Genomic DNA, 26,697 nt, shown 5'->3' with positions numbered 1-26,697 from the left:
CAATCAGCAGAATAAACAACATTGGACAAATGACAAATACTTTGTCAGCGCAAGTCCATATCACATGATCATCTTTACATCCTTATCAATAACATACGGTACATTCATAGTACATGCACAGACCTATGAAGCCACAATTGATGCTACACTAATCGATTCCACCATTACAAGTAAAACAAAAAACAGATGAATTAGAAAATGAACCCCAAATAAAACCCACCCCATCACACAGCTCCCATCTGAGTGACCCTTTTGATTGAACTCCTCATAGCAAGAGATCTTACACTAACAGCTGCATTTGAAAACATTGTTACGGTTCTTACATTGGCACCATGAGAACGAGCAGTGGGCATTGCAGATACTTACATGTTTGGAGGGCCTAACTATGGATAGATGGAAGTCAATACTATTCCTAAAGAATCTCTCATACATCAATGTACTATCAGCTTCATATCATATTTCTACTGCAGTTCGAAAAATATGGATATTTTATCTATATTTCATGATGAAAAAGCAAAAAAGGTTTAATATATACTATACATAAGTTTAGTTGTTCATATTCATATAATGCTGCACTGGGTTTAACTAATGCACATGACAGTAAGTCTTTGTGCCTCTCTGCCAGGGGCAAAGCAGGTTCACGTACAGAAGAGCTTGGTAGCTGTGTGGCTATGCTGTAACACTGCTCTCATATTGAATGGATGCAGAACGAGAAACGTTCAGTCTTGCGAACATGTTCTGGCGCTGTGTGCTTTTTGTCAAATGACTTAAGCAAGGGCAGGCTTGCTCGACTCTGCACGGAAATGCTAGCGAAGGTTTGGTGCCTTACGCAATATCTCATGCTTTATGGATGGACCCACCTTCCATTTGTGTACTAGTGCGTTGGCTCAGCCCCCCGTTCAGAGCCCTAGACCTGTTGTATTATTTACACCAAACCAGCCTTTCCAAGCGAAAAATGGGAAAAGCAAAGCAGCTTTCCAACAATTTGTGTAGGAGCTCTCTCCCCGTCGACCAGATGGGAGGAGAGAAAGGAAGCGAGTCACGTTGTAGCTGCATTGTTGTATTTGTGTGCATTCTCCTCCGTCTAATTCTCAGGTTAACCGACCGACTTGGGTCCTATTGTTCCCTCTACGGTCCACAGAGGAACAAATATAACTCTAGCAACTCTATTGTTCCCCAAGCTAGTTTTGATTTGCAGTACAAGGGCTACTTTACAGGTTGACTTATTTAAGTTTGACAGATTTTCTAGTGCATGACTTAACAAACTCCTAGGCAGTGGTCTGACAGAACCACTTCTGGACTAGAGGTCGACCGATTATGATTTTTCAACGCCGATACCGATACCGATTATTGGAGGACCAAAAAGTCGATACCGATTAATCGGCCGATTTTTATTTATTTATTTGTAATAATGACAATTACAACAATACTGAATGAACACTTATTTTAACTTAATATAATACATCAATAAAATCAATTTATCCTCAAATAAATAATGAAACATGTTCAATTTGGTTTAAATAATGCAAAAACAAAGTGTTGGAGAAGAAAGTAATATGCATGTAGGAGGATGCATGTAAAATATGTGCCATGTAAAATATGTGCCATAAAAAAAGCTAACGTTTGATTGAGTTCCTTGCTCAGAACATGAGAACATATGAAAGTTGGTGGTTCCTTTTAACATGAGACTTCAACATTCCAAAGTAAGAGGTTTTAGGTTGTAGTTATTATAGTATTTATAGGACTATTTCTCTCTATACCATTTGTATTTCATATACCTTTGACTATTGGATGTTCTTATAGGCACTATAGTATTGCCAGTGTAACAGTATAGCTTCCGTCCCCCTCATTGCCCCCACTTGGGCTCGAACCAGGAACACATAGACAACAGCCACACTCGAAGCATCGTTACCCATCGCTCCACAAAAGCCGCGGCCCTCGCAGCGCAAGGGGAATAACTACTCCAAATCTAAAAGCGAGTGACGTTTGAAACAGTATTAGCGCATACCCAGCTAACTAGCTAGCCATTTCACATTGGTTACACCAGCCATTAGGCTGATAGGCTTGAAGTCATAAACAGCGCTGTGCTTGTGAAGAGCTGCTGGCAAAACACACGAAAGTGCTGTTTGAATGAATGATTACGGGCCTGCTGCTGCTCAGTCAGACTGCTCTATCAAATCAGACTTAATTATAACATAATAACACACAGAAATACGAGCCTTTGGTCATTAATATGATCGAATCCGGAAACTATCATTTAGAAAACAAAACTTTTATTATTTCAGTGAAATACGGAACCGTTTGGTATTTTATCTAACGGGTGGCATCCCTAAGTCTAAATATGCTTGTTACATTGCACAACCTTCAATGTTATGTCATAATTACGTAAAATTCTGGCAAATTAGTTCGCAATGAGCCAGGCAGCCCAAACTGTTGCATATACCCTGTCTCAGCGTGCAATGACCGCAAGAGAAATGACACAATTTCACCTGGTTAATATTGCCTGCTAAACTGGATCAGTAGTTATAACTAGTGATTATGATTGATTGTTTTTTATAAGATAAGTTTAATGCTAGTTAGCAATTAACATTGGCTTCTACTGCATTCGCGTAACAGGCAGGCTACTCGTGGAGTGCAATGGTTAGAGCGTTGGACTAGTTAACTAGTGATCTAGTTAACTAGTGAAACCCCTGATCTGACAAGTTGAAAATCTGTCGTTCTGCCTCTGAACAAGGCAGTTAACCCACAGTTCCTAGGCAGTCATTGAAAATAAGAATGTGTTCTTAACTGACTTGCCTAGTTAAATAAAGGTATGAAAAAAAATATATATGAAAAATCGGCGCCCAAAAATACCGATTTCCGATTGTTATGAAAACTTGAAATGAGCCCTAATTAATCGGCCATTCTGATTAATCGGTCAACCTCTATTCTGGACACCCAGAGTGATGGTCATTCAAAAAAATTCAGTTCAAGCTCATCAGTGATGGCGTGAGCCACAAAAATACTCTCTTACATGCTAATTATGAGGGATTTGACTTTCTCGTGAGATGCTTCCTCCCTCCTTGGGCGTCATCCCGAGCAGCCTATCCTATTAGGAGATATTGATCTGTGTCTCTCATGGTGGATGTATAATCGGTAAAACCAGGCACTAAACCATTTAGGAGGCTGTTTGTCTGAGTCAATATAGACAGACTCTTATCTCTTCGACGCAGTTCCTGACCATCCACATAGATTATTTATGGAATATTGGCGACATATTTAAACATAAAAAAACATTGGTGAGAGCCAGATTGATTTACATTACTGTCAGCACAGTGCTGTAATCCTCTCTTCAACATGTAACTTTAATCATCAACTGTTATAGTTCATGTGTTGGGTGTGCGTGTGTACTGGTAGGGGGTAATTTTATACATTTTTATTTATTTATTTTTTGTCACCAAGGAGTAGGGAAGGTGGGGCCTGGTTTCCATGGCAATGCCCTTGCTCTTTTTGTGTGTACTCTGTGCAGTCAGTTGGTGGCTGGCGTCTCTTATTGTGCTGAGTGGGTGGGAGAGAAAAAAAGACAGAGAAAGAGTCTGTGTATGAGAGGGACGGAGAGATGGAAGTGGGTGCTCACACAGTGTGTTTGTGTCGTAGCTGGCTGTTATACCTGGAGCCGGGGTTCCTGGGCCCCGGGATGCTGCTGGAAGAAGGGGAGACAGTACTGAGCCACCAACCAGGTCAGCAGCAGGCCAGCCAGGGGACAGAGGACAAGCCCACCACAATCACCATCGGCTCCATCAGAAGACTAGTGAAGGTTGGCATATTTATTACCATGACATTACAGTGCCATGCGCCATTAGTGATTTCCCTCCAACATTTCTATTGGTAGACTATGGTTCATTTATTTAGACCTACCAGGGCTGACTATCACTCCCTCTCTGAGAAGCTTTGGCAGAGGGCCAGGGTGTCTCTCTCTCTGTCTCTCTGTCTCTCTGTCTCTCTCTCTGCCTTTCTCTCTCTGTCTCTCTGTCTCTCTCTCTCTCTGTCTCTCTCTCGCTCTCTCTCTCTCTCTGTCTCTCTCTCTGTCTCGCTCTCTCTCTCTCTCTCTCTCTCTCTCTCATTCTCCCCTATTCTTCTCTGACTTTGTCAGTCTCTCTGTTATCCTCTCTCTGCTCCCCCTTTTCTCTCAATTTCCCCCTCTATCTTCCCATTTCTCAGCCTTAGTCATTATAATGGGGCCTGATAGAGAAGGATTGATAGAGCTGTGTGTAGTGGAATGTCTCCACATATTGAGGGAATGTTGTTGTGTCTCTTTCACCGTTCAGGATGACGGCACTCCAGAAATCCATCTGCTTCCAGCTGGAGCGCCAGGAGGAGCCACGGACCGTCTCAACTCGGAAGCAGACAGCTTGGGAACACGTGGTGGACCTATCCACCTCTCAAACCTGACTGTCAAGTCTGGCTGGTGAGGAGGCCTATCCTGTTAGTGGTAACTGTAACTGTAGAGGAACTCAATGTCTGAGGGGGCGCTTCAGTAGCCACAGGCTATATAGACTGAAATAGGAAGCACTTCCAATGCTAAAACAACTGGGGGGAATAACTCATTGAGGAGATGTGTCCTTGCCAACCAACATCCATATTGTTTCAACAGAATTTGGGTGGATTGTTCTCAGCTGAGTCATTGAGCTCCAGCTCTCTAGTTTCCTGCTTAAACTGTTATTTTCAGGGGTGTTTATAAAGCACACACATTCGGTACAGGAATTTTTATGGGTGGTAATAGAAGTGACAGAATTAACACTTAAAATTAAGTTTCATAATGTCTCACTTCAGGGTGGAGGTAGTGAGGTAGTTAATGTGGTAACTCTTCAATAAAGACCTTGTCACCAGACTCTGTAAAATCTATTTACTAACACACCCATATTTACAGTTGAAGAAAGCCACAGTTAGGATTGGAATTTGACTGCCAAAGTATGATGCAATTAGGGATGCGACAAATGTACAGTTTTGCTTAACATTTAAACAGCCATTTTTTTTATCGGCTTTCCGTTAAAACGAATCGAAAAATCACAAAATTACACCTCAATTCACAATGCAGAATAATTGACCTATTACATGTGTATGACCACTAGGGCCGGGCAAGGAAGTTCTATCTACCACAGTCATATAAGATTCAGAATTTTTGGAACGGAGGAGACTAATTAGTTTCTGTACTTTCGAAAACACAAACACTTGCGTCTTTCATAGCGAGCTAGTGAGGGAAGGAGAGAGAGGGGAGGGCCACAGACAGTCAGAACCGTGCATTAGGCCCATCTGTTTGCAATCAAAAGCTGTATCTCGCAATTTATTGGCTTGCATTGTCTTGCAATGTCTTGCCTATCATCAAAGAATAAACTAGGATATTCTACACGCAACAGACTGAAGACTGAACACACACTCGTGTCATTGGCAAAGAGAATCGAGCCATCTATACTGTGACTTAAATTTTGTGTGGAAAAACAATGTTTTTCCGTTAGGGGAAATGTTCCTTTGTTGTTCCATAGTTACAGGTTTTCAATCAAATATTTTTCTTCTCACAGAGAAGATGAGTGGTTTCTATTGTAGTGGAGATTAGCGACACTGACAGTATGACTGTGGACAAAGTATTTGTGTTTGATCAGGCATTCAACCATGCATACATTTCATGCATAAAGCAATGAACTGAGCAGCCTCCATAAATGTGGTGCCACATGAATAGATAATGTTTACCTGTAAATTAAAAACAATATCAGCGACGCCCGATGCTTGTAACACAAAAGTCTGCTTAGCAAACAATTGAGATTAGATTACCTGGGCCTCTCATTGATAATGCCTTCGTCTTGTTTTTCCACCTTAGTTGGCTTGCCTACTGTAGCCCTGGTTTCCATGGGAACTATGCGGTTATGGAAGCAGGCGGCTCCACAACACCTGGCGTTGGTCATCCCCAGGTCACCACTGTGAGGTCACTGAGACCCCTCAGAATGGTAAGGGTTCACCACGGTGGCATCACTGAGGTGGCTGACACTGCTTGGTTGTGGTCGGTTTCGGGCCCAATTACATTTCAATGCTGTACACTCAGAAAATGAGTTTATATTGATTTCCAAATTGGCCCATAGCCCATTAATTTGAAGAAATCCTATGTCTCAAAGTCTCAGAAATATATACGTCTGGGCCTCATTTTCATCAAGGTTTGGTTTCTTATGTTCTGTGTCTTTCTGACAGAGTGGGCTCAGAGTGAGGAGACCTCTGGATCCTAAGGTAAGACATTATTATCTGCAGGAAACAGCCGATCTCATACAGTTAAATAATCCCTTCAATTTGCACAATGATGATTAATGTTAATGAAAGTAAAATCATTTAGAAAGTGCATGAGATATTTTGTGTGTTTTTTTTTATAGATGTTGGTGTTTGAGCAGCCCCTCTTCCAGGGGCGGGGAAGAGAGCTGGGAGGCCACACCCCCAGTCTGGGAGCTGTGGCTGGGCTGAAGGGGGCGTCGTCGCTACGGGTCATTGGTGGAGTGTGAGTCCATGTCAATGCCCTCCCTCCTGTCTGCGCCTGCCTGTCATCCACAGCTGATGGAGACAGATGAGGACTCACTCATAGACTCAGATTAATGAACATCTCTAGGCCCTCTTAGTTAAATGTCATTCCAATTTGTATGGAGAAAATAAGGTTTGGTTTGTTTGGGAATTCACATGCATTTGTTTTTTGTGAGTGAGTGAGGGACAGAGTGAGGTAGGGAGAAAGGAAGTGCATTCATGCCAAGCTGCATACTTACTCTGGAATGCTACCTGTGCTGAGGTTTTTACAAGGTGTGTCATTCTGCTGCAAACAGTTTCACAATCTACTGGTCATGTAATTCCTCAGGAATGCTCCCTCTGCTGTCATATAGAGCAAATGTAGCTCACCTCCCTGTGCAAACATATGCCAAGTAGAACAGGAAGTGTGTGTGTGTGTGTGTGTGTGTGTGTGTGTGTGTGTGTGTGTGTGTGTGTGCGTGTGCGTGTGCGTGTGTGTGTACGCATGCTTTGGTGTGGTGTTTGGTTACAGAGAGGGTTGGTACGCATGACATCTGATAACATTTCAATTGTAACACCACAAAAAACCCAAACAATAAATCAATCAAACATTCCTTAGCACTAACTCAAGTGGCATATCCACCGCTCAGACACTGTTATCAGCACCAACGTATCATTGACACCCAGGCTCCTATTCAAGCTGTGTTGGTATAAGTGTGAGTAGGAGTATTTAGCTGGGGTTTGACCTGTGACCTCTGTGTTTGACAGATGGGTGGGCTACACTGGAGAGGACTTCACAGGACGGCAGTATTTACTGGAGGAGGGAGAATACAGTGACTGTGCAGATCTGGGTGGAGCCAATCACCCTCTGCTGCTTTCTTTCCGTTTCTTACAGGCAGTAAGTAACAGGATTTTAATAATATGGTTATTTACAATGTATTCAGTATATGTGGCTTATGTGGGTATGTGTACCTGTGCAAATCCTGAAAGCGTACTCTTGATTTGAAAGAATGAGGGAAGTCAATGAAATGTGTTGGGGTCTGTCTGTGTGTGTGTGTGTGTGTGTGTGTGTGTGTGTGTGTGTGTGTGTGTGTGTGTGTGTGTGTGTGTGTGTGTGTGTGCGTGTGCGTGTGTGTGCATGGCAGAATCATTTTGTTTGAAACCAGGCCAAATGTTTTATATTAACCATCGGTATGACCCAGTTGACACCCAGCAGACCTCCATTCCACTCCCTTTCCATCACCTCACCACTGTCTAAGTGTCTATTTTAGCCTCCTGATATCAGTCAGAAGCATTAGCTAGTAGAAACGCTCTAACAGTGAACTCCTGGCTAGGATAGGCTACGCTTCTAATAGGATTAAACAGGTAGAGTTAATTGCTAACTGTCTACCATACCGCAGGTTCATTAGCATTCCAGTTTCCTCCACCCCTAGTGCCCTCTGGCTGTTAGCAGCACCACTCTTTTGATCAACTATACACTGTTGTGTAATCACCAGCCACCAGCAGCCATTCTGTAAAGCTCCCGCTACGGATAGTGCTTACGGAATGAACTACCTGAGCTAAATGCAGCAGCTATGTAAATGCAGCTTGTAGAGTTTTTCAGTTTGAGGCTACTTGAACATGAAAGAACAAGAGAAAGGGAAACTTTATAGGATTTGGATAAAAGTGGTTTGTACAGTGGTGCTAGTTTCTATACAGTTAACCAGCCCACATTTCTTCATGTAAGCTCTGTTTTTGTGCTAGGCTACATTAGTGTAAGAGTTGTTGTAGCTATTTTATAAAGCAGTCTTACTAAGTGAGGTCTTCTGCATGGTTCCCATTGTTAGGACTTCATAGAGCCTTCAGTCTCACTGCAGGAGGAAACTGGGTCTCCTGGAGCCGGGAGAAGGGACATTTTGGATCTGGACGTCCCTGATCTGGAGAAGGATGGAGCCACTGAAAAGATCACCACCTTCTGTGTGAAGAGTGGAGTGTGAGTATCAATTAGAGGACCAGGGTTGGGGTCAATTCAGGAACTCTGCGCTTCACAGTTCTGTATGGGGTTTGACTGACAGCCATTCTGAACTTGAGCACTGCATGCGACAAGAAGTTGCCCCCTACCCTCCCGCTAATTGGGAAACTTTTGCACATGTCTGAGTTAGGGAAATGCTGTAAATGAAGAGGACTCAATGTATTTTGAAAGATGAGATGTTGAGGATTATAATAAATAAAGCTTGGATGTCATAAAAGGAAGCCCAACACCCGTGAGTCCAAATGTGTACTTCACTTTTCCAAATCAGAAAACTGAGTGTACAAAACATTAGGAACACCTTCCTAATATTGAGTTGCACCCCCTTTTGCCCTCAGCACAGCCTCAAATTGTCAGGGCATGGACTCTACAAGGCTTTGAAAGTGTTCCACAGGGATGCTGGCCCATGTTGACTCCAATGCTTCTCACCGTTGTGTCAAGTTGGCTGGATGTCCTTTGGGTTGTGGACCATTCTTGATACACAAGGGAAACTGTTGAGCGTGAAAAACTCAGCAGCGTTGCTATTCTTGACACACTCAAAATTATGCACCTGGCACCTACTACCATACCCCATTCAAAAACTTAAATATTTTGTCTTTCCCATTCGTCTACTGAATGGCACACATACACAATCCATGTCTCAATTGTCTCAAGGCTTAAAAATCCTTCTTTAACCTGTCTCCTCCCCTTCATCTAAACTGATTGAAGTGAATTTAAACAAGTGACATCAATACAGGATCATAGTAATAGCCTGGATTCATCTGATCGGTCTATTTCATTTTTGTACACTCAGTGTACATTGTCAAGGTTTATGATCACTATGTTTGATGTACAGTTACAAGATGACATGGCTTCATACCCTGGGTTGTTCTGAACAGAATGAGCCTATGTTTGTTGATTGTGTAGCAGCGGAACATGCACCTGAATGCATTCATGGCTCCTTTCTATGCACACCACAATTACAATCTATTTCTCTGATTTGCCTTGTGAAACCTAACACTGTAAGATCATATTTTATAACTTAGCTAGTCATGTTGGCAATAGAACAAGCATTCAAATGATGCCCACCTGACCCAGATTGAGATTTAAAATGGGACGTTTTGGATTGCGTTAACGGCAATAGTAATTGTGTGAAGGCGGGGATGCAGGATTGTGTTCCAAACAAAACAACTATAAGTGTGCTTGTTTTAGTTCCTCAACAGCACAGCTAGGAGAGCTCACAAAAACACCTTATAGCTGAAGACTTCTTTGTCATAAAAGTGCATTGAAGTTTCGTAGGAACTGTGCGCACTTTGGAGAGGTGTGTATTCACTTGGGGACACCAGTTAGTCCTCTCACTCAAACCCTTGTATTGTTTTTGTCTTATGTTACACCTACCCCAAATGTCCCACAAATAGTCTTATGGTGTTACTGAATGTATACAGCGTGTTTTCAGATTTTGTTATCAACAAATGCTGCAAAAATTACAGTAAATCTAAAATGCACATAAATCAGCAGTGTAATGTCTGCATTTAGTCTTGTCAGGTGAACTATTGTGTCCTCAACTTTGGTCTAATATTTTTCCCATAATCTCCAAACTGTTCACTTTCAATTGCTACAATGTTTATGCATATGCTTTTCATATTTCTTCTGTAAGAAATATAGGCCAATTCCATATAGGCCAATTCCCACGAGTGTAAAGGGTTAAATGGAAATCACTACAACTTTGCAGAAGACCAGTCATAATAACATCTTAATAGAGGTGCATCCCAACTATTATTGCAAAGCTACCATTAATTTACCAAAGTTACCAGAAACTTCTGTAATTTTAGTAATTAACAGGTAATCTATGGTAACTTTGGTAATTTTATCTTGAATAACTTGTATTCATTTTTAAAATATTTGTCCATATTGTCCATTAGTTTCTAGTGGATAGACCATATGGTTAAAGATAATGAATTTTAAAAGTATCTAATCAACAAAGGTATTATTTGAAATGAACTCTGCATCTCTTCCAACTATAGACTTTTTTCACCACTGCCACCAGTTTGGCACCAAAACATTTACAACAAAGATATAGTCAAATAAATAAGTGTTTTAAAAAATATATAAAGGATATTTCATGCTGAAACCCTCATATTAACCCCAATGATATTCACTAAATTGATGGTTTAAGTACACAAAGAGGACACTAGATGTCATCTGTTCAAATTCAAAAGAAACTTGAAAGTTACCAAACTTCTGGTAGTTTCCCATAATATACCCTCCCTTTGAAACCCTAATCCCAACAAACTAAAGTTCACAAAGTTTCACATGACTTTGTCATTCACTATTCACTGTGCCTCTCTGGTGCTGATGGTCTCCGGGCTGGTCTGTTTCAGATGGGTGGCGTACAGCGAGAAATACTTTGGTGGAGAGCAGTGCATACTGGAGAAAGGAAAACATCCTGCCACTCTGCACTGGGGTGGCAACCATGGAGCAGCCAAGTCTATCCGACCCATACGATTGGTGAGCTCCATATCGTAGCCTATTAGAGGAATAGACCATAAGACTGACATAAGAGTGACAAAAGGCGTGACATGCAGATGAAATCCCTCCTATGTCTCTTCTTTGTAGTTCTATGTGGCTCTCAGAAAATATATGGTATAGATGTTGGAAAAACACTTTTCAAAACACTTTTATTATTACAGCAGGACCTTTATGGCCTCAGAGAACCAAAGTTCATGGTATGTATATATCATTACACAACATTATTTTCACCTGCCAAAAAGAGACTAGGGAAAGGGGCAATCTGAGAATTGATACCCAGCCGTGAAGTGTGTACTAAGTTGTGCTTTTGTGTCTCCAGCTGTGGGCCTACAGCCAGCCCCACTACAGGGGAGTGAGTGAGGGGTACATGGGGGAGGCAGGGCACTGTGGCTCTGCCTCCCCCATGTCCTTCAGAGTCATCAAGGGAAGGTGAGTACTGGAGGACTACTATTTGATCTGTATTGATCCTAGAGGTGGAGTTATGTCCCCTTTTTACTTACAGGTTGCTAATTATGGATTGTCAGTATTCTACTGTAGGCATGCCACAATGTATCTTTAATTGTAGTTGCCACGGGAGGCATTGAACAATGTCTATGATGCTTATTGGCTTACTCACACTCACTGGTCTTCTTGCCCCATCCAGCTGGCTGCTTTTTGATGAGGAGGGTTGCTGTGGAAACCAGTACATCCTGGGAGAGGGCCTTTATCCCGACCTCATTTCCTGTGGCTGTGTGGCCACTTCTGTCAAATCACTGAGGCCCATTCCCTATGTGAGTGTACCTGGCATGACCTCAGCCCATTTACTGCTATCTTTAGGTAGCACAACAAGCTAGATGAGACATGTGAGCACACATTCAGTTTTAACAGTATTATATGCCATGGTAAATAGATGGTGATAAATACACTATATATACAAAAGTATGTGAACACTCCTTCAAATTAGTGGATTCTGCTATTTCAGCCACACCCATTGCTGACAGGTATATAAAATCGAGCACATAGCCATGCAATCTCCATAGCCAAACATTGTCAGTAGAATGGCCTTACTGAAGAGCTCAGTGACTTTCAAAGTAGCACCGTCAAAGGATGCCACATTTCCAGGAGAACGCTACCTGCCCAAATACATAGTGCCCACTGTAAAGTTAGGTGGAGGAGAAATAATGGTCTGGCGCTGTTTTTCATGGTTCGAGCTAGGCCCCTTAGTTCCAGTGAAGGGAAATCTTAACGGAACAGAACACAATGACATACATGATTCTGTGCTTCCAACTTTGTGGCAACAGTTTGGGGAAGGCTCTTTCCTATTTCAGCATGACAATGCCCCATGCACAAAGCGAGGTCCATACAGAAATGGTTTGTCGAGATCAGTGTGGAAGAACTTGACTGGCCTGCACAGAGCCTTGACCTCAACCCCATCGAACACCTTTGGGATGAATTGGAAAGCAGACTGCGAGCCAGGCCTACTCACCCAGGATCAGTGCTCGACCTCACTAATGCTCTTGTGGCTGAATGGAAGCAAGTCCCCGCAGCAATGTTCCAACATCTAGTGGAAAGCATTCCCAGAATACTGGACGCTGTTCTAGCAGCAAAAAGGGGGGGGGGGGGGGACTCCATATTAATTCCCATGATTTTGGAATGAGATGTACGACAAGCCGGTGTCCATATACTTTTGGTAATGTAGTGTAGAATACTGTAGTTTCCGTTCAGCCACCATTGGAGTGTCACAAATGACAACCTTTTCCCCAAACAAATATAGGTATAAAGGATGTATTGTGTATTTTGCCCTAATAAAGTTCAATGCAGGCACTTATTGAAAAAGGACAGAACATATAAATAAAGTAAATCCAATGGCATTCTCATCTAAGATGGCTCCCTTCCCTTCCTGTTACCTCTGTAGAGTTTCTCCGACCCGTCCATCAGCCTGTTTTCTCTGGGTTCCTATGAGGGCCTCAAGATGGTTGTTGTGACACCCACAGAGCACATGAAGGACTTCTTCACCCAGTCTCTGCAGGTCCACAGTGGACTGTGAGTAGAGAGATAGCCTGTCATCTCTTATGTCACTGAACAGCTAACATTACTGCCAGACACTCTACATAGAGAAGGAACTTAGGTTTCTTTGGCCTTAGACATGTGTCATGTTCAGTAAGAAAACAAGTGAAACAGGGAGGTACGACCTGAACTTGTCCAATAAGAAGGCTAATTTTTGTTTTCCGTTTTAAGATGTTTCTCTGCATTGCGCCCTAATGAATATGGCCCTGTTTCAGCTGAATGTGTGTGTCTTTGGCAGGTGGGTGGTGTATGAATACAGTAACTATAAGGGCTGTCAGATGCTGCTGCAGCCAGGGGAGCTTCCTGTGTGGGGAGAGCACAGTGGCTGGGACACCATTGGCTCCTTACGGCCCCTCAAACAGGTAAAACACACACACAAAATTGACAATCACTCTAATCACTCTTAAGTGTAATTTCCCATCTAGCACATTTGGTTCCTTGGAAGTTGTGGGAACGTATGTTTTTCATTTCCCATTGGTTCTGGGAATAAAGCTATATGTTTCCTGACCTGTAAAACTGAAGGTTTTTTAAACGTTCTGAGAACGGAAGTGAAAATGTTGCCTGTTCTGGGAACATGCATTTTTATTTTTATGCATTTTTATGCTGCAGGGATTTTCTGAGATCATTTTACTGTAGTTCCCTGAAAGTTTTCCTGGGAAGTTTTATTAACATTTTGTGAACAGAAATTCTAGGTTATTTTGAGGTTTTGGAATAACTTCCTTATAACCTTCAGTGAATGTTTCAATAAGACTTTTAATAACACTGCTAACTTAGTTTGAGTTAACTGTTTTGAAATCCAAACACAGATAGGACACAGGAAAATGTATTTGCCTAGGCATTAATCATGCAAACAGATGTATTTTTTTACTGTGGCACGGCGTCAGTGAGATTCAAACGCCTTTAATTTTTCCACATTTTATTGTTACAAAGTGAGATTAAAATGGATTTAATTGTGTTTTTTTTGTCAATGATCTACACAAAATACCCTAATGTCAAAGTGGAAGAATAATGCTAACATTTGTAAAAAAAATATATATATATATATATAAAAGGGACGTTTCTTTTTTTGGACCCAGTCTTTCAAAGATAATTCGTAAAAATCCAAATAACTTCACAGATCTTCATTGTAAAGGGTTTAAACACTGTTTCCCATGCTTTTTTAATGAACCATAAACAATTAATGAACTCTAACAGCTTACAGACGGTAGGCAATTAAGGTCACAGTTATGAAAACTTAGGACACTAAAGAGACCTTTCTACTGACTCTGAAAAACATTTTTAAAAAGATGCCCAGGGTCCCTGCTCATATGCGTGAACGTGCCTTAGGCATGCTGCAAGGAGGCATGAGGATTGCAGATGTGGCCAGGGAAATAAATTGCAATGTCCGTACTGTGAGTCGCCAAAGACAGTGCTACAGGGAGACAGGACAGACAGCTGATCGTGCTCGCAGTGGCAGACCACGTTTAACAACACCTGCACAGAGCATCACACCTGCAGGTCAGGTACAGGTTGGCAACAACAACTGCCCGAATTACACCAGGAACGCACAATCCCTCCATCAGTGCTCAGACTGTCTGCAATAGGCTGAGCGAGGCTGGACTGAGGGCTTGTAGGCCTGTTGTAAGGCAGGTCCTCACCAGACATCACCGGCAACAACGTCGCCTATGGGCACAAACCCACCGTCGCTGGACCAGACAGGACTGGCAAAAAGTGCTCTTCACTGACGAGTCACGGTTTTGTCTCACCAGGGGTGATGGTCGGATTTATGTTTATCGTTGAAGGAATGAGCGTTACACCGAGGCCTGTACTCTGTACTGGGATCGATTTGGAGGTGGCGGGTCCGTCATGGTCTGGGTCGGAGTGTCACAGCATCATCTGACTGAGCTTGCACTGCAGGCAATCTCAATGCTATGCAATACAGGGAAGACATCCTCCTCCCTCATGTGGTACCCTTCTTGCAGGCTCATCCTGACATGACAATCCCACCAGCCATACTGCTCGTTCTGTGCGTGATTTCCTGCAAGACAGGACTGTCAGTGTTCTGCTATGGCCAGCGAAGAGCCCGGATCGCAATCCCATTGAACACGTCTGGGACCTGTTGGATCGGAGGGTGAGGGCTAGGGCCATTCCCCCCAGAAATGTCCGGGAACTTGCAGCTGCCTTGGTGGAAGAGTGGGGTAACATCTCACGCCAAGAACTGGCAAATCTGGTGCAGTCCATGAGGAGGAGATGCACTGCAGTACTTAATGCAGCTGGTGGCCACACCAGATACTGACTGTTACTTTTGACTTTGACCCCCCCTTTTGTTCAGGGACACATTATTCCATTTCTGTTAGTCACATGTCTATGGAACTTGTTCAGTTTATGTCTCAGTTGTTGAATCTTATGTTCATACAAATATTTACACGTTAAGTTTGCTGAAAATAAACGCAGTTGACAGTGAGAGGACGTTTCTTTTTTTGCTGATTCCTCATTCCGAAGTTTTTTTGCTGATTCCTCATTCAAGGTTTTTATTTTTTACTATTTTCTACATTGTAGAATTATAGTGAAGACATCAAAACTTTGAAATAACACATATGGAATCATGTAGTAACCAAAAATGTGTTCAACAAATCAAAACATATTTTCTCCCTTTGCTGTTTCCTGAAGTCCACAATCATCTCTTTTGTTTTGCTGACATTGAGTGATAAGCTATTTTCCTGACACCACACTCCGAAGGCCCTGACCTCCACCCTGTAGGCTGTCTCACCTTTGTTGGTAATGAAGCCTACCACTGTTGTGTCGTCTGCAAACTTGATGATTGAGTTGGAGGCGTGCATGGCCACGCAGTCATGGGTGAACAGGGAGCACATGAGGGGACTGAGAACGCACTCTTGCCCCAGTGTTGAGGATCAGCGGAGTGGAGATGTTGTTTCCTACCTTCACCACCTGGGGGTGGCCGTCAGGAAGTCCAGGACCCAGTTGCACAGGGCGGGGTCAAGACCCAGGGCCTCAAGCTTAATGATGAGTTTGGAGGGTACTCTGGTGTTGAATGCTGCAAAATCTGTACTCCTATAAATCAGCTGGGCTAGACAATCTGGACCCTCTCTTTCTAAAATGATCTGCCGAAATTGTTGCAACCCCTATTACTAGCCTATTCAACCTCTCTTTCTTATTGTCTGAGATCCCTAAAGATTGAAAAGCTGCCACGGTCATCCCCCTCTTCAGGAGACACTAGACCCAAACTGCTACAGACCTATATCTACCCTGCCTTTCTAAGGTCTTCGAAAGCCAAGTTAACAAACAGATCACCGAACATTTAGAATCCCACCGTACCTTCTCCGCTATGCAGTCTGGTTTCCTAGCTGGTCATGGGTGCATCTCAGCCACGCTCAAGGTCCTAAACGATATCATAACTGCCATCGATAAGAGACAACACTGTGCAGCTATATTCATTGACCTGGCCAAGGCTTTCGACTCTGTCAATCACCACATTCTTATCCGCAGACTCAACAGCCTTGGTTTCTCAAATGACTCCCTCGCCTGGTTCACCAACTACTTCTCAAACAGAGTTCAGTGTGTCAAATCGGAGGGCCTGTTGTCCTGACCTCTGGCAGTCTCTATGGGACTGCCACAGGGTTCAATTCTCGGGCCGACTCTTTTCTCTGTATACATCAATGATGTCGCTCTTGCTGCTGGTGATTCTCTGATCCACCTCTACGCAGACGACACCATTCTGTATACTTCTGGCCCTTCCTTGGCCACTCTGTTAACAACCCTCCAGGCAAGTATCAATGCCATATAACTCTCCTTCCGTGGCCTGCAACTGCTCTTAAATGCAAGTAAAACTAAATGCATGCTCTTCAACCGATCGCTGCCCACACCTGCCCGCCCGTCCAGCATCACTACTCTGGACGGTTCTGACTTAGAATATGTGGACTACAAATACCTAGGTGTCTGGTTATACTGTAAACTCTCCTTCCAGACGCACATTAAGCATCTCCAATCCAGAATTAAATCTAGAATCGGCTTCCTATTTCTCAACAAAGCATCCTTCACTCATGCTGCCAAACATACCCTCGTAAAACTGACTATCCTACCGATCCTTGACTTCGGCGATGTCATTTCCAAAATAGCCTCCAACACTCTACTCAGCAAATTGGATGCAGTCTATCACAGTGCCATCCGTTTTGTCACCAAAGCCCCATATACCACCCACCACTGTGACCTGTATGCTCTCGTCAGCTGGCCCTCATTACATATTCGTTGCCAAACCCACTGGGTCCAGGTCATCTCTAAGTCTTTGCTAGGTAAAGCACCGCCTTATCTCAGCTCACTGGTCACCATAGCAGCACCCACTCGTAGCACGCGCTCCAGCAGGTATATTTCACTGGTCACCCCCAAAACCAATTCCTACTTTGGCCGCCTTTCCTTCCAGTTCTCTGCTGCCAATGACTGGAACAAACTGAAAAAATCACTGAAGCTGGAGATATATCCCTCACTAACTTTAAGCACCAGCTGTCAGAGCAGCTCACAGATCACTGCACCTGTACTTAGCCCATCTAACTACCTCATCCCCATACTGTTATTAATTTTGCTCCTTTGCACCCCAGTAACTCTACTTGCACACTTATCTTCTGCTGAGCGTGATCTATCAGTCCAGTGTTTAATTGCTATATTGTAATTATTTTGCCACTATGGCCTATTTATTGCCTCTATGTAGACTTTTTCTATTGTATTATTGACTGTATGTGTGTTTATTCCATGTGTAACTCTGTGTTGTTGTATGTGTCGCACTGCTTTGCTTTATCTTGGCCAGGCCGCAGTTGTAAATGAGAACTTGTTCTCAACTAGCCTACCTGGTTTAATAAAGGTGAAATAAAACAAATATAAAAAAATGCTGAGCTGTAGTCAATGAACAGCATTCTTACATAGGTATTCCTCTTGTCCAGATGGGATAGGGCAGTGTGATGGCGATTGCATCGTCTGTGGACCTATTGGGGCGGTAAGCAAATTGAAGTGGGTATAATATAATATAATTATATAATATAATATAATCCTTGACTCGTCTCTCAAAGCACTTCATGATGACAGAAGTGAGTGCTACGGGGCGTAGTCATTTAGTTCAGTTACCTTGGCTTTCTTGGGAACAGGAACAGTGGTGGCCATCTCGAAGCATGTGGGGACAGAGGACTGGGATAGGGATTGATTGAATATGTCTGTAAACACACCAACCAGCTGGTCTGCGCATGCTCTGAGGACGCGGCTAGGGATGCCGGCAGCCTTGCTAGGGTTAACAAGTTTACATGTTTTACTCACGTCGGCCATGGAGAAGAAGAGCCCACAGTCTTTGGTAGCCGGCCGCGTTGGTGGCACTGTATTGTCCCCAAAGCTCGCAAAGATGTTGTTTAATTTGTCTGGAAGCAAGACTTCGATGTCTGCGATGGAGTTGGTTTTCTTTTTGAAATCCGTGATTGTCTGTAGACCTTGCCACATAAGTCTCATGTTTGAGCCGTTGAATTGTGACAACCACATTTTCTATACTGACACTTTGCTTATTTGATTGCCTTATGGAGGGAATATCTAGACTGTTTGTATTCGGCCATATTCCCAGTTGCCTTGCCATGATTAAATGCAGTGGTACGTGCTTTTATCACAACGCTTGATGGTTTTTGCGACTGCACTTGAAGAAACTTTCAAAGTTCTTGAAATGTTCCGTATTGACTGACCTTCATGTCTTAAAGTAATGATGGACTGATATTTCTCTTTGCTTATTTGAGCTTGGTCCATAATATGGACTTGGTCTTTTACCAAATATCTTCTGTTTACCCCCCTACAAATTGTATTTTAAGAAGGCACACCCGTTAATTGAAATGCATTCCAGGTGACTACCTCATGAAGCTGGTTGAGAGAATGCCAAGAATGTGCAAAGCTGTCATCAAGGCAAATGGTGGCTATTTGAAGAATCTCAAATATAAAATATATTTTGAGTTGTTTAACACTTTTTTTGGTTACTACATGATTCCATGTGTTATTTCATAGTGTTGATGTATTCACTATTATTCTACAATGTAGAAAATACTCAACATAAAGAAAAACCCTTGAATGAGTAGGTGTGCTAATCTTTTGACCGGTAGTGTATATTCAGTATATATTTGTGATGTCCTATACATAAAATCAATTGCATGTGCTCTATTGCTCTCAATTGATAATATTGGAAGAAAAAGTACAACAAATTACAGATCTATGCGGCCCTCTGAATGATTGGCTCAACCTAAAGTGGCCCCCTTACAAAAATAGTGAGTAACACTGCCCTAGATCTATATGTTCACATTCCATTGGGGTTTGTGCATGTGGGAGGTGGTGGTGCAGTGTTTCCCAACTCCAGTCCTCGAGTACCTCCAACAGTACACATTCTGATTGTAGTGCGGGACAAACACACCTGATTCAACTTGTCAACTAATCGTCAAACCCTTGGTGAGTTGAATCAGGTGAACTTGTCCGGGGCTACAAAAAAAAGAAGTAATAATAATAACTTTATTTGTATAGTGCTATTCAATACAATTAAGAAAGTACTTCACATCATAAAATAATAAAGTACTAACAGAAAAACAATGACAGGAGGAAGGAGAATGAAAAAAGATAGCTAATTAAAATCATACATTGAAATCATCTTTATAAAGCTGTATCTTCTGCAGGAATTTAAAAAGAGGCACTGAATCTGCAAGCCTGATCTCCTCTGGCAGACCATTCCAAAGTCTAGGGACGGAATGGTAAATGCACCGTCTCCTTTAGTTTTCAACCTAGGCTTCGTTTTCAACCTAGGCTTTGTGTTCAACCTAGGCTTCGTTTTCAACCTAGGCTTCGTTTTCAACCTAGGCTTCGTTTTCAACCTAGGCTTCGTTTTCAACCTAGGCTTTGTTTTCAACCTAGGCTTTGTTTTCAACCTAGGCTTCGTTTTCAACCTAGGCTTCGTTTTCAACCTAGGCTTCGTTTTCAACCTAGGCCACGTGTTCCATTTTTAAATTGATGTAGTTCTGTCCTTGAGCTGTTCTTGTCTGCTAATGTTCTGTATTATGTCATGTTTCATGTTTTGTGTGGACCCCAGGAAGAGTAGCTACTGCTTTTGCAACAGCTGATGGGGATCCTAATAAAATACCTAGACTTAGGAATGGTCAACAGTGCCCTGCCAGAGGATCTCAGGTTATGTTCTGGCTCGTAGGGAGATAAAAAATCAGAAATATAGGATGGGCTAAACCATGCCTTGCCTTAAACGTGATTAATACAATTTTAAAATCTATTCTAAAAGTGACTGGTAGCCCGTGCCATTTTGATCTTACTGTAGATGATGGAGGGATTTCTGACTGAGTCATGTATAGAAAGAGTTACAGAAATCTAGATGTGAGGAAATAAAAGCATATATAACTTTCTCCAGATCAGTGAATGAAATAAAATGCTTGATTTTAGCTATATTTCTAAGATGATAAAAGCAGGACTGGACAACCTTCTTTACATGCAGCTCAATGTTTAGGTCAGGGTCAAAGAAGACACCAAGGCTTAGGTCAGGGTCAAAGAAGACACCAAGGTTTAGGTCAGGGTCAAAGAAGACACCAAGGTTTAGGTCAGGGTTAAAGAAGACACCAAGGTTTAGGTCAGGGTCAAAGAAGACACCAAGGTTTAGGTCAGGGTCAAAGAGGACACCAAGGTTTAGGTCAGGGTCAAAGAAGACACCAAGGTTTAGGTCAGGGTCAAAGAAGACACCAAGGTTTAGGTCAGGGTCAAAGAAGACACCAAGGTTTAGGTCAGGGTCAAAGAAGACACCAAGGTTTAGGTCAGGGTCAAAGAGGACACCAAGGTTTAGGTCAGGGTCAAAGAAGACACCAAGGTTTAGGTCAGGGTCAAAGAAGACACCAAGGTTTAGGTCAGGGTCAAAGAAGACACCAAGGTTTAGGTCAGGGTCAAAGAAGACACCAAGGTTTAGGTCAGGGTCAAAGAAGACACCAAGGTTTAGGTCAGGGTCAAAGAAGACACCAAGGTTTAGGTCAGGGTCAAAGAATACACCAAGGTTTAGTTCATGGTTAAAGAAGACACCAAGGTTTTGTCAGGGTTAAAGAAGACACCAAGGTTTAGGTCAGGGTTAAAGAAGAGACCAAGATTTAGGTCAGTGTCAAATAAGACACCAAGGTTTAGGTCAGGGTCAAAGAAGACACCAAGGTTTAGGTTAGGGTTAAAGAAGACACCAAGGTTCAGGTCAGGGTCAAAGAAGACACCATGGTTTCTGGCCGTAAGCTTTACATTGGTGGACAAATGACCAAGGTTATTTACAATATTGATTCTAGCAAGTTGGGGGCCAAATAAAACAACCTCAGATTTTTGTGTGTTTTTGTACTGTTGGGGGTACTTGGGGACTAGAGTTGGGAAACACTGTTGTAGTGTAACTGTGTTAGTGGGTTGTGTGACTGGCACAGTATTATTATTGAAGCTGTGTGTGTGCATGCGTGCATCTATGCGGTGTAACATGGATGGCAGTGCTATATTACTGATGATGTAGCTCTACAGTATGTAGACCTTGGTGTCTTCTTTAACTGTCTCTCTTGTGTTACATGGTGGTTTTCACATTACACAGTCCTTAGAGGAACCACCAGTAGGATAGCACCTGTTATTATTACTTTGTTGCAAAAGTAAGTACACTGTACAAAAATATAAATGCAACGTGTAAATGTTGGTCCCATTTTTCATGAAGTGAAATAAAAGATCCCAGAAATGTTCCATGTGGACAAAAAGCTAATTTCTATCAAATGTTGTGCACAAATTTGTTCACATCCCTGTTAGTGAGCATTTCCCCTTTGCCAAGATAATCCATCCACCTGACAGCTGTGGCATATCAAGAAGCTGATTCAACAGCATGATCATTCCACAGGTGCACCTTGTGCTGGGGACAATAAAATACCAGTTTTGTCACACAACACAATGCCACGTGCAGTAGGCATGCTGAATGCAGGAATGTCCACCAGACGTGTTGCCAGAATTGAATGTTAATTTCCTACCATAAGCTGCCTCCAATGTTGTTTTAGAGAATTTGGCATTACGTCCTCACCTCTCCGACCTCACAACCGCAGACCACGTGTAACCATGCCAGCCCAGGACCCCCACATCTAGCTTCACCTGCGGGATTGTTTGAGACCAGCCACCCTGACAGCTGATGAGTCTGTGGGTTTGCACAACTGAAGAATTTCTGCACAAACTGTTAGAAACCGTCTCAGGGAAGAGCATCTGCATGCTCATTGTCCTTACCAGGGACTTGACCTGACTGCAGTTCGGCGTCGCAACCGACATCAGTGGGCAAATGTTCACCTTCGATGGCCACTGGCATGCTGGAGAAGTGGGCTCTTCACGGATTAATCCCTGTTTCAACTGTACCGGGCAGATGGCAGACACTGTGTATGGCGTTGTGTGGGTGAGCGGTTTGCTGATATCAACGTTGTGAACAGAGTGCCGCATGGTGGAGGGGTTATGGTATGAGCAGGCATAAGATACGGACAACAAACATAATTGCATTTTATCAATGGCAATTTGAATGCACAGAGATATTGTGCAGATGCATATCTGTATTCCCAGTCATGTGAAATCCATAGATTAGGGCCTAATGAATTTTTCAAATGACTGATTTCCTTATACAAACTTTTATATTTTTGTTCAGTGTAGTTTAAGTACAATACAAATGGCGAAACCTACACAACCAATGCTAGGTAACCACTTCAGTTATTTTAAGTTATAAGTTAGTTTTTCCCTTTTGTGAACAATGTAGTTTCCCTGCAGCATTGCCTAGGGTTTATATAAAATACTGTGAAAGTTGTTGATCCTCATTCAGTCTGTACGGTGTGCTTTTTGTGTGGTCTCCCTCCAGCCCAGGCTGTATGTACAGGTGAAGAGCCGTGCTCTGGGCTCACTGCTGACCTCTGAGAGTGTCAAGGACGACTTCTCCCCAGCCGGAGTGATCCTGTCCCCGGCCTGCTCTCTGGACACCCAGCGCTGGCTCTTCACTGGAGGGCTGCTCCGCTGCAAGGTGTGTGTGTGCCTGTGCGTGCATTAGGGGAGAGAAAAAGGTAAAGTCTCAACATTTAAGCAAAACTAGAGTGGGAATATTCTGGGAAATATGCAATCCTCTTCCCTATGTTATGCTATGGTAAGTATCTGTGTGTGTGTGTGTGTGTGTGTGTGTGTGTGTGTGTGTGTGTGTGTGTGTGTGTGTGTGTGTGTGTGTGTGTGTGTGTGTGTGTGTGTGTGTGTGTGTGTAATATTGACACGGTGTGTGTTGCCTGTAGGCCAGTAAGGCGTGTCTTTCAGTGATTGGGGGGAAGGCAACAGTTGGGGCCAGAGTGGCCCTGTGGGCGGAGCATGGACGCACACACCAGAGATGGAGCCTGAACCACAACGGAACCATCTCTTCCCATCTCAACCACAAACTAGTACTGGACTTCAGAGGTGAGACCATAGAGATCCACTATAATGTATGGTCTTTGATAAACACAGAGGAGCCTACTGTAATAGTGGAGAGACCATAGAGATCCACTATAATGTATGGTCTTTGATAAACACAGAGGAGCCTACTGTAATAGTGGAGAGCAGGTTTCTGTTGTGTACTGCTGCTGAACTCAACTACCATATGCTATACTTAGTGGAGGATCTATTTTGAGATCATAACAACCATATTCACAGAGCCATCTCAGAAAAAAGCTAGAAATTGTATTGGTATATAATTGGTTATTCCCAGAACCATGAAATGTTGTATTTCCAGTTATACAAATACATTAGGGGGAAAAAGCATGGTTGTAACCTATTTACAGTTGTCTCCAAGACACAGTAGAAGAAAGATTGTTGCCTAAAAGGAACCATTTGTGAAATGTCTTTCAGGTGGAACGGGTTTCAAGAGGGACCACCTGGTCGTTAATGAATTTGCCACTGATCAGGCCACACAGTTCTGGGACATAGAAGAATATTTCAAAGACTCATAAAAAGTCAGGCCAAAGTGTCCCAGCACAGTATGGGAGATGTAGTGTTTGTTTCTATCCTGGCAGAGCACTTCTCCCAGCCATCTGGCCCACGTGTCCATGACGACAGAGCAAGAAGCATCGTGTTAATTTCCTGTCTTTTTCTGTTTGATCTCAGGACCCAGAAACCATTGCAGCAGTGCTGATATGGAGTAGTGATACAGAATCCAATTGTCTTTATCTACTTGAACATGTCAGTGTGGCACTTAATTTGTAGACAGTTGAGAACTCAGAGGAAGAATTAAATGTCAAATTAGAGGAACGTTTTTTTTGTTGCTGATGTCAAGAAATGTTGCTGTAAGCTACCCTCGTCCTTAAAACATCATGATGTCATGTCACCACTAACTGCCGCTAGCCCAAGGTTAGTCACTGGCCCGCTACAAATGTGTTCAGTGGGAGTGTTTTAAATGAGCATCTGGTTATTTCACTGAAGTAAACACAGAACCTTAATATATATGTATGATATTCAGGAATAGCTGTATTCAAATACAAAAATGGATGTCCATAAAGATAAGATGACAGTGTACAGTTCAGGCAAGCTGATGGTATATTAATAAAGATGTTTCTTTTTAAATCTGTGATTAATATTAAAGGTCAATGTCATATCTGTTCACTTGCTGTGGGTTGTTATTCAAAAGGTTCTGAGAAATTGAGCTGATTGGGAGAAAAGGATTGACAGGTACAGCATTCAGTACATTTTCAGAGGATACACTCCAAAGTATTGCAAGATTAAGATTATTTCTGATGGAGATTCATCATTTGCCAGTGTGAGTCAGTAGTCAGGCGGTTTTTCCATAGGCCTGGATGACTACAGTAACTTCCACAGTAGTCACAATACAGTACAGACATTTGGCTAGGCTGATCTTACTGTGCACCTCATTGTCCTCGTCACATGGGAAACAATAGCAGGTCCTGTCCTGGAAGAATACTGTATCACAGACCAACCATGTGCCATCTAACTTAAGTGTGTTTATTTAATCAATTGTGTACAGCCAGGCACATGTATCATAATCAATTTTGAGAAGTGCCACCAGTTGATGAAATATGACATGATTAAATCTGTATCGCTGAAGCATTAGAAATGTAACGGTAATTTCCGATTGAGCCGACATATGCAGTCTCCACTAACGCTGGGAACATTACCTTTAAATGTAACGCTAAACTTCCACGATACGGATTTAATAGAGTCCTTACAGTACTATCCAATCTGTAAACATAGATTCAATTGTCATTTGTCACACATCTCTCGTGACGGACGAAAACATAGCGCTCACGCAATACTTGGTTCTGGTTTGCCAAGATTACTTAATTACCCGTACATGCTTGTGTGTGTAATGTTTAAATTTCAAAAATGTAAGCACACCAGAGCAGGGTAGACTGTCAACTGATGGAATTGGTTGTGTGCACTCTAGCTCCATCTATTGGAAAGATCCCTTTATGGCCTAGTTTACCCGATGTAGAACTGATGTACAACACATTTCTTAAGGCATATAACACATGGTATATGTGTATTCAAAAAGAAATTCAAACAATATAATCTGCAGATTTCCAAATCCATACTCCTTTATAAAATAATTTGTACTTGGAAAATTACAATAAAATACAAAGTACTCCTTACAAACTCTTCTTAAAAAATACAATAATCCATTAGCAGAATAGGCCTACCATCCAAAATTAATCTGCAAGGTGGTCATTTAAATATGCATACAGAAGTCATCACATTGTAAATGCCTTAATTTTAGTGGCCCATTCAACATACTGGCATCACTTGAAATAATCATGTCTTATCAAGAGACTAACAGTACAGTACAATGAAGTAATAAGACTGAAAATGATAACTGTTACAAATTGGTAATAACTAGCGATATTGCGGGAGTTAACTTTTGTCGCCCAGTCCCAAATATTACAGCATTTTTCAGAAATGGCAAACCACAACGCAACACACTGATCTATTTGCCAAACATGAGTGTAATTGCTGTCGATTGTCAGAGAGAGAGAAAAAAAAAATATATATATATATACACACACACACACAGTACCAGTCAAACGTTTGGACACACCTACTCATTCCAGGCTTTTTCTTTATTTTTTACTGTTTTCTACATTGTAGAATAATAGTTAAGACAAACTATGAAATAACACATATGGAATCATTTAGTAACCAAAAAAAAGTGTTAAACAAATCAAAACATTTTCTATTTTAGATTCTTTAAAGTAGCCAGCCTTTGACAGCTTTGCATTCTCTCAACCAGCTACATGGGGTAGTCACCTGGAATGCCTTTCAATTAACAAGTGTGCCTTCTTAAAAGTACATTTGTGGAATCTCTTTCCTTCTTAATGCATTTGAGCCAATCAGTTGTTGTGACAAGGTTGGGTTGGTATACAGAAGATAGTCTATTACCAAATCCATATTTGGTATGTGGCTAAGTCCATATTAAATGGAAAGAACAGCTCAAATAAGCAAAAGAGAAATGACAGTCCATCATTACTTTAAGCCATAAAGGTCAGCTAATTCGTAAAATTTCAAGAACTTCCAAAGTTCAAAGCAGTCGCAAAAACCATCAACCGCTATGATGAAATTGGCTCTCA

General features: G+C 42.2%; 1 protein-coding gene across 4 annotated transcripts in view; it reads left to right on the top strand.

Moving 5' to 3' along the window:
- The window catches only part of LOC110533553, an 82,308-nt gene extending 57,587 nt beyond the window's left edge, over positions 1–24,721 (top strand). For 3 of the 4 annotated variants that reach the window (XM_021617881.2, XM_036989960.1, XM_036989961.1), the window contains 16 exons: positions 3,637–3,796; positions 4,308–4,447; positions 5,855–5,981; positions 6,220–6,255; positions 6,396–6,517; positions 7,285–7,414; positions 8,343–8,488; positions 10,885–11,011; positions 11,194–11,229; positions 11,352–11,461; positions 11,676–11,802; positions 12,927–13,054; positions 13,317–13,440; positions 22,965–23,123; positions 23,383–23,542; positions 23,972–24,721. In XM_021617881.2, the coding sequence (XP_021473556.2) occupies positions 3,637–3,796; positions 4,308–4,447; positions 5,855–5,981; positions 6,220–6,255; positions 6,396–6,517; positions 7,285–7,414; positions 8,343–8,488; positions 10,885–11,011; positions 11,194–11,229; positions 11,352–11,461; positions 11,676–11,802; positions 12,927–13,054; positions 13,317–13,440; positions 22,965–23,123; positions 23,383–23,542; positions 23,972–24,072 (1,933 nt within the window). In that variant the 3' untranslated portion in view covers positions 24,073–24,721. Of the gene's footprint in view, positions 1–3,636; positions 3,797–4,307; positions 4,448–5,854; positions 5,982–6,219; positions 6,256–6,395; positions 6,518–7,284; positions 7,415–8,342; positions 8,489–10,884; positions 11,012–11,193; positions 11,230–11,351; positions 11,462–11,675; positions 11,803–12,926; positions 13,055–13,316; positions 13,441–22,964; positions 23,124–23,382; positions 23,543–23,971 lie in introns of those variants that run through there. The other variant, XR_005053605.1, reaches the window with a different exon arrangement.
- Positions 24,722–26,697: the final 1,976 nt, after the last annotated feature.

Source organism: Oncorhynchus mykiss, chromosome 10, assembly GCF_013265735.2.
Source record: "Oncorhynchus mykiss isolate Arlee chromosome 10, USDA_OmykA_1.1, whole genome shotgun sequence".
Taxonomy (NCBI): Eukaryota; Metazoa; Chordata; class Actinopteri; order Salmoniformes; family Salmonidae; genus Oncorhynchus; species Oncorhynchus mykiss.
This window is presented reverse-complemented; position numbering and strand designations above follow the sequence as displayed.